At 38.3% G+C, this 15494-nt stretch overlaps 1 protein-coding gene across 1 annotated transcript in view; it reads right to left on the reverse strand.

Annotated features, from left to right (window-relative positions):
- The window catches only part of USH2A (usherin), a 736138-nt gene that overhangs the window by 393521 nt on the left and 327123 nt on the right, over positions 1-15494 (reverse strand). Inside the window, exons 31-32 of the mRNA XM_043568966.1 lie at positions 5305-5418; positions 3179-3340 (exon numbers count right to left, since the gene is read on the reverse strand). Of these exons, the coding sequence (XP_043424901.1) occupies positions 3179-3340; positions 5305-5418 (276 nt within the window). The remainder of the gene's footprint in view (positions 1-3178; positions 3341-5304; positions 5419-15494) is intronic.

Here is a 15494-nt window from a genome sequence, read left to right on the forward strand (position 1 = left end):
CTTCGTTCCTCTCCTTCGTGTTGCAGTCCCAATGTGTCTCCTATCTTTAGCCACTTGGGGATGAGAACAACAGGAAATACAGTTGCTTGTGAGAAGCCAAGAAGGCTATAGAAAACAAAAACACTACCTGAGATTTAATCTTTAAAAACCTACACAACCAGTGAAAATCATCGAGGAATCTATTACCTGGGTAGCTAGAGAAGATGGTTGTGGGCACTTTAAAGATATTACCATTTCATTACATAAATATTACATTTGGGGCATCTATTCTGCTTTCCACTTGGGTAACACTTGCCAAGAGTTTTCATTGCAGATACCATAGTCACAGGGTCTGTCAATGACTCAATCAAGCAAAGCACAGAATTAGTATCAAGTTGTAGGTAGTATTAGACATCAGTGTGAATTCTGGCTTCCTGTCTTCCCATTCTGCTCTTTTTCTGGCTGCGCATAGAGTCAACTCATAGGGCATTCTGCACGTTTGGGGAAAATTTAAGGCTTATGTTTTGAGACCTGCTATCAGCCACACAACTTTCCTGTGAACTGGATTACCACTCATGACTACACATGGAAGGGATCTTAGTTTCTTTTTCTCTGGTTTCTACCCTTTTTCTTTTAATTTTCTCTGTCATTTTTTTCTTTCCCACCCTACTCATACCCTCCCACCAATTTCCCTTTGCTATATTCTTTTTTTTTAATGTTTATCATTTATTTTGAGAGAGAGGGAGAGAGAGAGGGAGGGAGGGAGGGGGGAAGGGTAGAGAGAGAGGGGGAGAGAATCCCACACAGGCTCTGAGCTCTCAGCACAGAACCCAATGCAGGACTCAGTCTCATGGAACCAAGAGATCATGACCTAAGCCAAAATCAAGAGTCAGACACTTAACTAATTGAACCACTCAGGTGTCGCAACTGTCTTCTTTTGTTCCCAGCAGTCACCTGACTTCATTCACTCGTTTACTCAACACTATTTATACCTATTCTGCGATAAATCCTGGAGATGCAGATGCAGTAATGAACAAGACACTTAAGCATACATGTTTTTATGATGCTGATGGCTTAGCAAGGCGAACTGATAAGTAAATAAACAACCTTATTCAAAGACAATACAAACAAACAAAAAAAGAGGGGGCACATAGGTATTCAGTGAGCATAGCTGGGGCATATTAAAATTCATACTTGAGATATCAGAGAAGGTTTCTCAGAGGAAATGTCTGTATTGGGCCTAAAAGATGTGTTTTCTTATGTATGATGATATATTTTGGTCCTACAGAAGTGCTTTATATTAATTATTAATTAATGTGTAAGGTTTATTCTATAGTATGCTTTCATTTCTTTTGAAGTAATTTCTGTGGCCCATCATATTTAATTAAAATAATGCCTTCGGCATTACTAGGGCAATAGTAATCTATTTCTAAAGTTTAAAGCATGAACTCTGCATTCTTCAGGAAATAATATTATTCTCTAAGCACTAAGCATATGTTAGGTGTTTTATTTATAGTGTAGTTCTATTTAAAATCTTGAAAATTGTAGTTGTTCCCATTTTATAGATTCAGAAACTAAGTCTCAAAAGTGAAGTAACTTGTTTTAAGACCACGTTTTTTCTCATTGCCAAGTAATATTCCATCCCTTTCTATTTTTTGGAATAGCTTGAGAAGGATAGGTATTATCTCCGCTTTAAACGTCTGGTAGAATTCCCCAGGGAAGCCATCTGGTCCTGGACTCTTATTTGTCAGGAGATTTTTGATAACTGATTCAATTTCTTTGCTGGTTATGGGTCTGTTCAAGTTTTCTATTTCTTCCTATTTGAGTTTTGGAAGTGTGTGGGTGCGTGGATGAAACTGGAGAGTGTTATGCTAAGTGAAATAAGTCATACAGAGAAAGACAGATACCATATGTTTTCACTCTTATGTGGATCCTGAGAAACTTAACAGAAGACCATGGGGGAGGGGAAGGAAAAAAAAAGAGAGGGAGGGAGAGAGCTAAACCATAAGAGACTCTTAAAAACTGAGAACAAACTGAGGGTTGATGGGGGATGGGAGGGAAAAGGGGGGGTGGGTGATGGGTATTGAGGAGGGCACCTGTTGGGATGAGCACTGGGTGTTGTATGGAAACCAATTTCACAATAAATTTCATATAAAAAAAAAAGACCACATTCTTTTCATCAGAGCCAGAATGCTTGGATCGGTATCATAATACTACTCAGTCTGTGTGACTTTAAAGAAGTTATTTAATCTTTCTATGCCTCAATTTCTTCATTTGTAACATGGTGGTAATAATATCTTCCTCATGTAACATGTTTTACAGAATTCTATCCCACCTTGAGGAATAAAATATTAAAGTGAAAGCTTTTGTCTCCTGAAGTATCTCAGTCTAGAGAAGACATAAAAATGTAAACCCTGATAAAGCAACTAGGTAAATGTCATAGCCCTGTCCACAAATGCCTCATAATTGCACCTGTATGTGTCCCCATGAAGACACAGAAGCACCAACAGATGAGGGACAATGTGTGGCTGATTCCGGATTACAACCTTAGTACCTGGCATTAATGTGAAGGAGTTAATACATAAATAATTAATCTCGCCTCTGACTCTAACTTGTTGTGACCTTTCATGAAGAATTTAATATCTCTCGGCCTCAGTTTTTTCATCAATAATATTTGATTCATGATGTCTTACTTGACAGTCATATATAGTATATAAAATACCATACAATATATAGCCACTATAATTACTACACAAATATAAGCACAGTTCAGACACCAGGCAACAAGACATGATATAGGCTTCTTGTGTTTTACAAGGTTTTCAGAAATTTATTTCATTTTACTCGAGTGTCATCACACCATAGTATGATCTGGGCATATATACCATGTTTCTTCTCAAATGGCCCAAAATTCAGATGATACTGAGTCACACGTCTGAGTCTCAGTGTTATTTCACATTCATGAGGATTTTAGAGTAGCTAACCCATGTGACACTGGAATTTGTCTGAAATGACATTGACTCAATTGGGCATTGTGAGTGTGATTAGGGACCACACAAGAGAACCAAATAACAGGAGACAAAATAAGTACCCCAGTTTTAAAGACCACACTTTCAGACAACTACAGACTATAGTTATCTGAAATATACATAGAGTAATATGGACTACAACTATTTACTGATACCTATAGAAGTCTTACCTGTGACTGTATAGTTCTCTTCACTGCCTGAATAGATTATCATCCCATCCATATATAAAGAGTACTGAGTTATAATACCATTTGCTTTTTTGGGTGGATTCCAGGAGAGTAACAAAGAATTGGGAAGAGATTTGGCTACTGGTGGCTGAACTTCCTGTGGGGCTATGAAAAAGAAAAAAAAAGATTTATAGAGTCTAATTTTAGTTTACTTTTCTAATTCAAACTTTTCAGACCTAAACCAATAAATCATGAAATAAACCTGAAATCCCACGCATGGAAATATTCTTGATTCGTGGGCAGCTTGTCAGTAATTGCTTTAGAAACAGTACTAAAAAACTGTCCTGAATTTATGAGAATTTGCATCAGTGATGGATGGGGAGTATAACACTAGTTCACTTGACTGATGCCTGTGTTACTTCATCAGGAGTATTATTAACCCATAATCTCTACTTGGGGCTGTGCCTATTAAAGCAAATTAAACAGATAGAGTCCCTACCCTTGAGGAGCTTTTGATCTAAGGTGGGCAACGCTGGTGAGGGCAGTTCATAATAGACATAAAAATAAACCTATCTGTACCTATAGAAATAACCATAAGTACAGAATCCAGCAATTAATTATGAAAACAACATTGCATTTTTTTAAAATAAGGTTCTGTTAATTTTCTGTAAGGGTTAATAAATTGGAATCATAGGAACTAAAAGTTTTAAAATATTGACCCTAAATAGATCTATTGTTTGGTACATTGGCAGTAACTTGAAGAAAAAGCTAGAAGAGGAAATTCCTTAAGTAATGAAGAGGGAATGGTGAACTGCACCAGTAGGAATCCCTCTAGGGTACAGCTGTGAAGTACATTTAAAGGGTACCAGGCAACACCTGGACAGAGAAGGTGGTGTGTATAGAGAAAATAAGGACAACAACAGGGCTCTTGTCCCATATTGATGCTGGTGGAAGGATTTGTAAGGGGAGAGGATCATCCAGTGCCCCAACAGAAGCAATAACACACTAAGAGAAACAGTGCTTTCCTCTGTAGGTTAGACTGAGGGGACCCTTAGAAAACAGTGATGATAGGTCACTGATGGTGTAGTCCAGGTAAGGAAGCTCTGGTTGGGTCAAGTGCAAAGCACAAAGAATAAGAGGCCACACAAAGGTTTTCACGGGCTCGTCTCTCCTCTCCTGGTTTCAGCATTTGGGGCCATTGTCTTTCTGTTACATATCGTCTGTGTGAGGGGTACTTGCTAAAGGACTTGAAAGAAGGAAGGGGACAAGAGGGAGTCAGGAAGGGGGACAGATGGATACTGAGGGAGAGAGGTTGGCTGATTCTTCCCCCGAGGATCAAGCTTTTCAATCTCTTCAGCAACTTGACAGCTAGATGGTAGAAACAACTTGTAATTCCCCTCATCCAGGAGAGAGAAATATAAAGCAACAATGCTTCAAATGTTTGGAGAGCTGTTATCTCTTGAAGTGATGCGTTCTGATGCTTGAGCAAAGCTTTCACTTTGGAGTGCTAAAATATTTTCTCTTTCTCACTGCCTTCTTAACGTACGCTTTCTGAAACATTAATTTATGCCAACAGTTTGTAAGTCCCAAGTACAACAAAAGTGAGACTTCAGTCAGAAGGAACCGAGCAGTGATTAATAATGCCTCAACCGGCATTTGGAGGCTCCATCATACTGAAATAATTGTTGCCTGTGCTGGTGTTTAGCAGTTCAAAGAGACCATGGAAATCAACCGTTTGATTCTCAATTTCATACTGTGCCGTACAATCAATTCTTTTTAGTCAGACTGTCTCTAGATTTACTTCTGAGCCATAGTAAAATGAGGAAGCTTTCATTAATCTTTCAGATGCTTCATATTAATGACAAGGCTCTTGCATGAACAATGTAACAGCAATTAAAAAGCCCATTAATCTGCATTACAGCTATTAAAGATGCATGTCATTAAAGGGTATGGAGTTTGATTCATTTTCACACCCCCCCAAAAAATGGAGCAATTATGGCCTGGCAATGCACTTTGTCATCAAATTAGGTTGGGGTTTTCCAGCAAATGGCCTTGCAGCATTTAGCTCTTCTCCTATTTTATTATTCATAACTGAAATGTGGAAGTCAAGACCTTTGAAATTACTTTACCTTCTTGTGGAGTAGAGATGTTCAGTGCATGTGAGCTCTCAGTACAGCCAGCCAAAGTGCAAGCAGTTAGGGTTACTGCATAGTTTTTGAAGGGTAGCAGGCCTGTCAATACGCCTATAATAAAAAGGGGAAAAGGGAGGTTTGCATGTTTACTGTATGCAGCCATAAGAACACTGTGTGTGGTAGGGAGAGAGAGAGAGAGAGAGAGAGAGAGAAGGAGAGAGAGAGAGAAATATGTAGAGACACAGATACAAACAAAAACATATGCCTCTTTAATGCATTTTCCTGCCTGTGTGCTGATTACAGAATGGAATGACGAGTGAAAAAAAATTGTGACACTAATTTATTGTTAAAACAACTCAAAACAGCATTTTCCCAAATGTGCGCCTCAGAACATTAGTGCCCTGAGATGTTCCTCTTTAAAAATGGATTTCCATATATAGTTCGTAAAGCAGAGCACAGTGTATTTGATAGTTAAGATGCATATTATCCCATTCTAGGATTCTAGACCTCCTGCAGAATGAAACTCTTCAATTTTCTCTAACCCAGCATTTTTCAGCCTATTCAACTAGAGTCCTTTTTACACGGCATCTATTAACACACTTTAGGAAATGCTACTCCCAAGAGTGGCTTCATTACTTTAACGGTAGGATACACGGATACAAACTATTTGTTCATGTTGCAACTAACAAAGATGCAAATCAACATAGTCGAACAATTAGCAAATTAGATAATTATGCTTTTGTGCTTCTACTTGCAAAATTATTAGTTTATTTAATTAAGACACCTGTCTTAAACAGAAGTGGTACACATGGAAGTGTTGAATTATCCCGGCTTGGTGGTGAATAGATAAGATTTGTTCAGCAATTAAAAGTACCTATAGAAATGAAAGCACATTTTGTTTACTGATGTTCATAACCAAGACAGAAGTTCTTTATGTACTTAATCCTGGGAATTAAAGAAGTATCAAAAATACAATTTGTGTATTTGCTCACCATTGTTTCTCATGGTGGACACTTTTCAGAGTCGTCTTTAATCCTAACGACATAGATTTTCATCATTCTTATGTAAAGATGGTCCCAGCATGGTATCCCTTTATTGTGTAAACCATCAATAGCCTGCTACAGAATGTATATTGTTTAAATGTGCCAATAGTGGCAACAGCTTGCATCATTCAAACAAAATTTAATGTATACGTTTTCTTATTTCCTCTCCCTAGAAAATTTTTAAAAACCAAAAGAGCAAAGAGCAGAACGAAACAAAGCCCATAGCCATTGTCTGCTTTGGCACCTCACACTTTAGTGATGCCTTCCAGTCTTCATTCCAGCAGCTCCCCAGCCATCATCCTGGGCCACCGAGCCCTCTCTGCTGCCCTTGGTGCCATCATCTTAACTCATGGAGGAAGAAGACTGCAAGCCAGTGAACCGATACGCATACACGTGCGACTACCTCATGCCAAATTCAGCTCCCTCTATCTTGACTCCGCCTCATACGGTAAACTTCTGCTCTCGTCCCCTTCTGCTGCAATGACTGTGACTTCCTCTTGAATTTCCCAGACCATGACCTGTATTCCAAGTTCACTTTCTTTGAAGAAGTCATGTTTCCTTCCACTAAATGTCTTAAAGAAAGTATACATCACCATCTACACGTCCTCATCACATGGTGGTAGAGTGGTCAAGAGAACAGACACTTAGGCCAGATTGCCAGGGCCCAAATGCCCGTTCTGCTATTGATTTCTTGTATGGGCTTGGGCAAGTTGTTCAGATCTCTGTGCCTTAGTTTCCTTACCTGTAAACAGGTAATAACTATACCTATCTTGAAGGAGAGGCCTCAGTTCCCATCTGTGAAATGGAGATAATAGAACTTACCTCAAAGTGTTACTAACAAGATTAAATGAGTTTAGGAATATATGTAAGGAGAGAGCTCTAGCAGTTTCCTGTGTGCACTGTGCAACCCAGTTTCCTCCTACTAAATACTGATTTTTATCTTCCAAGATGACTGGTGATCTCTAAATATCAGATAAAATCCTTATCTTTCTCACTCACTGGACTTTGACTCCGTCAGCTTCCTTTGTGCCATTGAGTTTTCCTGAGTTGTTCTCCTCAGCCTCTGAGAGCTCCTTTCTTCCCTTGACCTGATTGGCTCATCTTCCTTTTGCAGCCTTATAAATGGCTTTTGGTTTACAAAGTCGGGCCTTCAGGCTTCTCTCTTCTCCTGAGCACTTACCTTTGTTAGCTCATCAAGTCCTATCTCTCATTTATATCTGCAGACTTCACCTCTCTCCCCCAGCTCTGCTTCTGCACCTCTATCTCCAGGTCATATATCCCACCTGGACGTCCCACTAGCATTTCATTCTCCTCACGCTCCGATCTGAACCTGACAGTCTACACTCTTCCCTAAGCTTCACTTTCCCATTTCTCAATGTTTCAGCATTATCCCAAAACTCCGGACTCAAAACTAAGGTAAGATATGTTCTGGCCGTTTTATCTTTTCAAAAAAATTGGCATTTGTCACGTCTTCTTATTGCCAAGTTTGAGTCTATTGTGAGAGTCTAAATAAGACAACTTGTGTGTCTGAATTAGTATAATGCCATTCTAACAAGAAATTAATCATCCCCCAGAGAATGAGACTTTTATTCCTACAGCAAATAAGAAAAACATGTTGGGATATGAGACTAGCTTCCCTTGTTCATCACTTAAGCTATGTGACCTATGTGAAAAGCATTCCCTCTTATGGATGGTAATGATTTAGCTGGGGCAAAGGAATGCTGTGTCCAAAGAGATCCAGTGGTTGTATCAAGCTGGTGCTCTGAAATCTTTAGTATGGGGATGCATGATACAACCAGGTAATGTCATCACTGAGAAGCATTATAAAAGCAATTCCGTTATTTTACAATTTTGAAGACTGGCCTTACACAATGCCTTATCCTGAGACATTATTTCTTTCCAAATCATGGCTGAAGTACAGTGTTGGAATTATGACATTTACATCAACTTAGCAAGAAAGGCATTAACATGGACTTTAAGAAGGATCATGTCAAACCAGATACTAAGCGATATCACATTCACTAAATGGTCTTCAGTATTTTGTTTAACCTTTTTTGCTTTCACTAAAGGAGTTACTTGGAATGTATACGTGTATTATGAAATTCCTTTGCTAAGTCCTGCCACCCCCATTCTTAAACCTTAAGGAGTTTAAAAAACAGGAAATGCTCTACTCATAAAACTTGCTTTCTTCAGCTTTGTGCTCTGATAGAGAAGTTGGCCAAATTGTATTTCGTAGAAATATCCTAAGATTCTTAGAGAAAGATGCTGGAGAGAAACTAGATCATCTTTCAGGCCATTCATCAAAGTGCTCACATTTCCCATTTCAAGGCAGGTGAAACCATAACAAACACTGAGAAATGAGAGCTGCAAAATAGGAAAAAAGAAGAAAAAAAGGCAAAAGGTGATGTTTTGGTTCTTGCCAACTTCAAATCCCAGGTGGAAAGTTTTGGATGGTTTGTGAATCGTCACTTTCAAAAACTGTGCTGTACTTTCTGAGGCTAAGGTACCATTTCTTTCCTATATCCAATGAGGATCTTGCTCATAATGTTTTGTCTCAAAGTCTGTCAAAACATCAGAATATTTGTTTGTTTGTTTGTTTGTTTGTTTATGAGAGAGAGAGAGAGAGAGAGAGAGAGAGAGAGAGAGAGAGAGAGAATGTGCACAAGCAGGGAAGGGGCAGAGAGAGGGAGAGACAGAGAAACCCAAGCAGGCTCCACACTGACAGCACAGAGTTTGACTCAAGGCTCAAACTCACAAACTGAGAACCAAACCCTGAGATCATGACCTGAACTGAAATCAGGAGTCAGATGCTTAACTGACAAAGCCACCAGGTGCCCCCATAATAATTTTCACCTAAATACAGATCAGTATTATCTACTTCCATAAGAAGAGTAATGTAATGATTCAGCACTTTTTATCTCCTTGTTACAGTTAGTGCTTGGGGTCAGAGAGGGGGTTGGTCAACCTAGCCATCTTCCCTAATTCAGAACAAAGTCATCCTAGTGTCTAGGACATGTGGTTTACATCTTGTTTCTTAGTATAGAGAGTTTATGAAGATGGATTAAAATTGATGGTGTAAGAAATTCTGCTGTTACCAAAGAGGGTAATTATATTCTCTCCAATACTATGTAAGATAGCCTTTCTTGGATATATGCATAAAGATCATTGAGTGATTGGCCTAATGGCCTTACTTTAAGTGTCAGAGTCTTACTTATTATACACTCTCCAGAAAAAAAAGGATAGTACTACCATGATAGTATATCATCGTCAAAAAGTATTCATCATTTCTTGTCTATGCCACTGGGAAAGGTAGTAAAGAATACATCTGATCTCTATAGTTTCTAATCCAAGAAAATATTAGATCTTGTAGGCTCCTAATGATAACAGTAATACAGAATAATTCATAAAGAAGAGTGCTTGTATATATGATAAGTGGACAAGAGCATCTATAGATCTGGATTTCCTGGTCCAATGTGATAGACCTTTGTCTATCATTTAATTAATGACAAAGAGAAAAAAGGATAATCACTGAAACTATGTTTCAGTATTATATTAAAAAGAATACTAAAAAATATACAATGTGACTTATTTATAAATGAATCCTAGATAGAAAAAATGTGGCATATTCTGCGTCCATAGAAAACCCAATGAGAGAAAGTGGGGGTAATCTCCCTTTATGACACCTGGGATGTTTAAAATAAAGAAGAATATCCCGACAGTGAGCAATTTTAAGATGGGCTCTCTTTCTTTGAGACATCACAGAGAAGTCTTTTTTTCCTTTGAATTTAAGACTGTCCCAACCCTCTAGGCTAGCCAAATGACCTCTCAAATTTCCTTTCAGCCACAAAACTCTGTGAAATCAGAAAATGGTCCCAACCATGTCAGGAAACCTGCCAGTCCCTTTTGATAATGGAAGAGGATGAGCTGAAAAAACATTCAATAAGCATAAAGTAAGCATTATTGATGTCTTAAAAGTGTTAGTATCCCATGAAACACAGGAGTGTTGGTATCCAGATTAAAATCATTGGCACCAGCAGGACCAGACCTCTCACTGCTAAGCGATAATGCATTTTGCATTAATGCTTAACATTGAGAAATCTTGACATGACACACCAAGGGAGTTTGAAGTAAAGCAAGTATATTCCCTTTGAATTGCAGTCCTGTGGGCCTCGGTGCATGCAGAAAGCCCAGGCTGAAAGACTAGGGACAGGGACTTCATTTCCAGAAGGAAAGCACATCACAGTAGGAAGTTTAAGAGTCCTGGTGTCTATGGCTCCAAAGTCTGTGTTCTGAGGGTTTCCACCCAGCAGAGGGTAAGAGCCTTATCCTGGAGGATGCTGAAATTTAAAAGTCCCTCAAAGTGATTTAGGACACTCTTTGAATGCAAAGGATATGTCCTTTTACGTCTTTACTTGTCCTATTTTCCGGAAGCTCTTAGGATGGTTTACCAAAGCGGGCACTCGATGCTCGATGGAAAAACGAAGACTTTCCATCTGCTTAGCACCACTCAGCTGTCTCCCTCACTCTAAGAGACCCCATTCCCATTCTACCCTTTCCAGGGAGTCAGCAAAGTAACAGACATTGTTTCTTTTGACTGATGATGATTATTTCCAACACTGTCTTTCCTTTGCTCTAGCCTCAAGTTTCAAAGGAGCCAAAGAGAAATATCAGTAATTGGAGGCAGCCTGGCTACCTGAGAGAAAATCATTGTGGAGCTGACACCAGCTGTGCGAGCTTTTGAGTCTCTAATAGAACTCTGTGTGCCGAGAAGCAGGAAGACAACAGAGGAGCCAGCTGTGACGTTGGAATTTTATGATTAACTCCTCTGACTAGATGCAGACAAGTATAAATGCTCTGCCCGGAAACCGAACCTGAGACACAAAGCAAAATGGCATCCTTTGTAAAGCCCAACACATTTCTGAGAAGAAAGAAAAAAGGCTGTTTCTATTTACATACTTGAGCGGACTCCTCCTCCCTCTCCCACCCCACCCCCAGCTGCCAACCTAGGTGTTTGGCCGCCATCCACGGTAATCTGTTCTCCTTCATTATGTTAATCTGTGGGCGGAAAGATTTCTGTCATCTTCGAATCGCTTGTACAGCAATGGTAAACACCTTGGCCTGTCTGTAATTGGACAGGTGTCTGCATTGATGTCACCCAGCTTTTAATTCAATTAAAGAACTGGCTGTTCTGCTCTCATTACCCACTCATTTGTGTTGCACTTTTAGCCTGGCAGTGAAATCTGCACACAGCAATCGCCTACCCTGAGACCGAAGTCTGTGGTCCCTCACAAAGATCACGCACAATATTTCAAATGAACTCTAACAACCCAAGAGTATGTTCACGTTAGCAAACGCATTTGACATAATATATGCACCCTCCTTCTTTCCCTCTCTCTCTCCCTCCTTCCCTCCCTCCCTGGCTCTCCCTTTAAATTCTATATTATCTAAACAGTGTCTTTTACCTACTAGCCAGTAATTAGGAGCAGTCCAGCAAACAGAAGAGCTGTTTCTAGCTTCTTCTCCCCAGGGCTTCTCTTCATCTCAAGAGAACTCATCAGAGTACAATGCTCTTATTTATTTGCTGGCATTTCACATTTGGATCAAGGAAGTGAGGGTGGGCAAGAGAAAGGCATTTATTAAGAGGGCCATCTGGTGAGGGATACCACACAGGCACGGCTGCTACCGCTACCTGGAGACATAATGGAAGAACCCACCTTTTAAAAGAGAACCAGCCAGAAGAAGGGAAGCAGAAGAGAGGGAGACTTTTCTGGTGTAGGCTTAGGCTGCCGTGCTGATAAATTCTAATTTTTGAGTATACATCCCAGAATAAGTTTTGAGCTGCAAACCACCCTGGTGGATGGATTAAAGAGAGTAAATCCATCCAACATGCCATGCTTTCTGCCCACTTAAAGGAACCTCTGAAAATAAATTAAAGGTCTAACACAGACATTTTGACACAGTGACCCCATGAAACTGAATAATGACATTTGTTAAATATGGATGAAAATTTAATGGTCTAACAGAGATCTGGAAACACACCCAGGATGCTTCTCCTCTGGTTCTTAATAGCATAGAAGGTGGCAATTTGTTGTTGTTGCGGTTTTTGGAACTATTTTAAATGAAAATTAGGATCTCTGATATTTATAAAATGAAATTCAGTTTTCATTTCAACCAAAAAGTGGAATAGTAAACACCTTTACCTCAAACCTAAGGTAATCCTCTAAACACTCTAAAACTAATTCTTAATGTTTAATTTCCTTTAAACGGTTTTTCTGATTTTGTTTAAAACTTGTAGTAGAAATTACAGAAAATCATATACCTGGGATAAAGAAAACTAAACATATTTTGATGTTTACAAATAGGAAAAAAAATTTATTCTTTTATTTTTCTTTATAAAATATAGGGTCTAATTCCAGTCTTTGAGAATGGTTTAAACAGGGATTTTAATTGACCTCAAAGTATTATCCAGTTAAGATTCTCTCAGAAGGCTTACATCTAACCTAATTTTTAATTAATGCCTTTGTCTCCGTCATTTCCATTGTAATTCTGCAATAGGTTTGAAGCCATCCAGTCATTAACTCTTCATCTAACCTCAAGGGGTGATAGTGGAATCATTAAAAGAACCCTCAAAGAAACTATTGGATGTGAGTAAGTAGGGAGGCAGGCAAGAAGACAGGAGGAAAAGAAAAAGAAATGAAAGTCACCCCTTATTGATCAGTGTCCCAGGTCCTTGCTAAGAACCTCCTATCCTATTACCCCATTATACAGATGGGGCTGCTGTAAGGCAGAGTCTGGAAGGTGTTGCTCAAACCCCACAGCAGAGCAGAGTTTGGAACCTATGTCTTCTGACTCCAAGATTATCGTTCTTGCTATTCAACCCAAACCCCAGTTCTGCAAGAAGAAAGAAGACGGATTGAAATGATGTCACTAAAAGTAGCACACTTTTTATAGCAAATTATTTACAATTACACCTTAAAATTTGTTAAAAGGTTCAAATTTATTGCTAAATTCTACTGTGTTCAAACAGAAAGTAGCATATTTATCCTCCAAAATGAGCAAGTGTGTAGGCCTATAATATTCCCTTATGAAAAGAACTAATTTGATTCAGACTCTGAATCAGTGTGTGTGCATACATGTGTGCTTTTGAGTAAAACATTGGGCATGGGTGTGTGTGTGTGTGTGTGTGTGCACGCACGCACATATATTTTATTAGTTCCAAATGCAATACAAATATAAAATGGTCACAAGTTAGAAAACAGAAAAATTGGGAGTGACTGTTCCTTTTCTTTATCAGATCTTATTGGTAACCTTGAAGTATTTGTATCAACTACTATAGTATTATAGACATTCCTACTTAACTATCACTATACAGCAAAATTTATATGCCACCCTCATTTTTAACCATGGTACAACACGTAACAAAAAGAAATCCACATCCTGCACTGCAGATTCTTACTGCATGAAAGAAAATGAATAACTTGTAAAAAGGGCTATCTGCAGATTTCACAATGTACAACTCGTTCAGGCACATTATGTATTCAGGAGAGTTAGACAAAGCTATTAACTCATCAACACTGCATTACCTAATGAAATTCTTCTACATTAGCTAAGCAGGAACATTACATCATTTCTATTTTTACTATTTATGTCATAGGCCATATTTTTGTCCTGTGAATTTTTTCATACCATTTCAGACCAAGATTTACATTTAAAGAAATAGTTTGTAATAAACTACAAATATGGAAGGTTAATTTATGGGGTACTATAAAAATGGCAAAGACTTCCTCAAAATTCATCTTTTAATAATACCATCAAAATGAATTTTTAAAATTTACTTCTGAAGTTTGCCTGTTGAGGCACAGACCACTAAGTGCCCCCTCATTATATATTCTCCTTTTCTTCCACAGTAAAACAGAAAGATGGCTGGACAAATGGCTACTGTGAATAAGGACAACGTTTCTCAGCAGCTAAGTATAGCTATGTGACTATGAACTTAGTTCACAGACTTTTTAAATTCATAGACTTAAGTTCATAGTCACATGGCTATACCTACTAAACACACAAGTATAGAGAGATAGAGGAACAACTTCTGAAATATGTCTTTGCAGTGAATGTGCATATCGTTTTTCAACCATCCCACTTTCCTGCTGGATGGAAACCAGACTGGATTGTTGAAGCTCAGGCAGCCATCTTGGACCATGAGGCAAGTAGTCTTGTCCCTAGTGTGGCATAGCAAAAAGATGAAGTGTATGGGTCCCTGGCACTGTGAACATCCCACTCCTACATTGACTAAACTTGAACATCTATTACCAGAAAAAGAAAAACTTAATCTTGTCTAAGTCACTGTTATTTGGATCCTTTCAGTAAAATTAAATAAAAATGAAAACTCATCTCCACTGTGTTTCCCCTTAAAACTTTGTGATTTTTTAAAATATAATATTATACTTTAGAGAAAGTTCTTGGACCATATTTTAATGGTATAAAAGCAAATTATGTGTTATGCACAATAAAAAATATTAGAAAAAACAACAATAAAAGCAGATTGTAAACGTAGGATCTAGCACTAGCCTGGAACAGAGTAGATAATGCTTTTGTTTTTAATAAATGAATATTTTCTGTTCTGTGTACTTATCAGCAATATAGCAGTATTGGCTTCCATTATTTTTAATTGCAAATTATAGCACTTGAGTTCCATTATGAGGTGCAAGTTTGGGAACTAATTTTTAGGTTCTATTTACCCTACCAACATTTTTTTTTTCCGTTGGGAATAAGCATATTAAGTTCCAAATATATGTTTAAGTTGTGATAGTTCTGTACATTATTTCATAAAATTAGAGAACTATAACACTGATGAGACTAGTAAAAATCAGTAGTTCAACACTCAACTCAGCAGGATAAAATAATATTAACATTTCATTAACTAGAAATGTGTTAGCAGGAGGCTGCATCTGTTCATTTGTCTATTTCTTCGTCACTTTAAGAAAAGTGTATTGATCATCTACCTTAAGAAAGGTGCTGAGCAAGACTTAAAATAAATATAAAGTATGATACTTGTCCTGAGGAACTTATTGTTTAATGAAATATAAGCTGGGTGCACAAAGGGCACCCCTAGGGAGTTTTAACAACTGTTGAGTCAAGAGTTCC

The sequence above is a fragment of the Prionailurus bengalensis genome, chromosome E4, assembly GCF_016509475.1.
Source record: "Prionailurus bengalensis isolate Pbe53 chromosome E4, Fcat_Pben_1.1_paternal_pri, whole genome shotgun sequence".
NCBI lineage: Eukaryota > Metazoa > Chordata > Mammalia > Carnivora > Felidae > Prionailurus > Prionailurus bengalensis.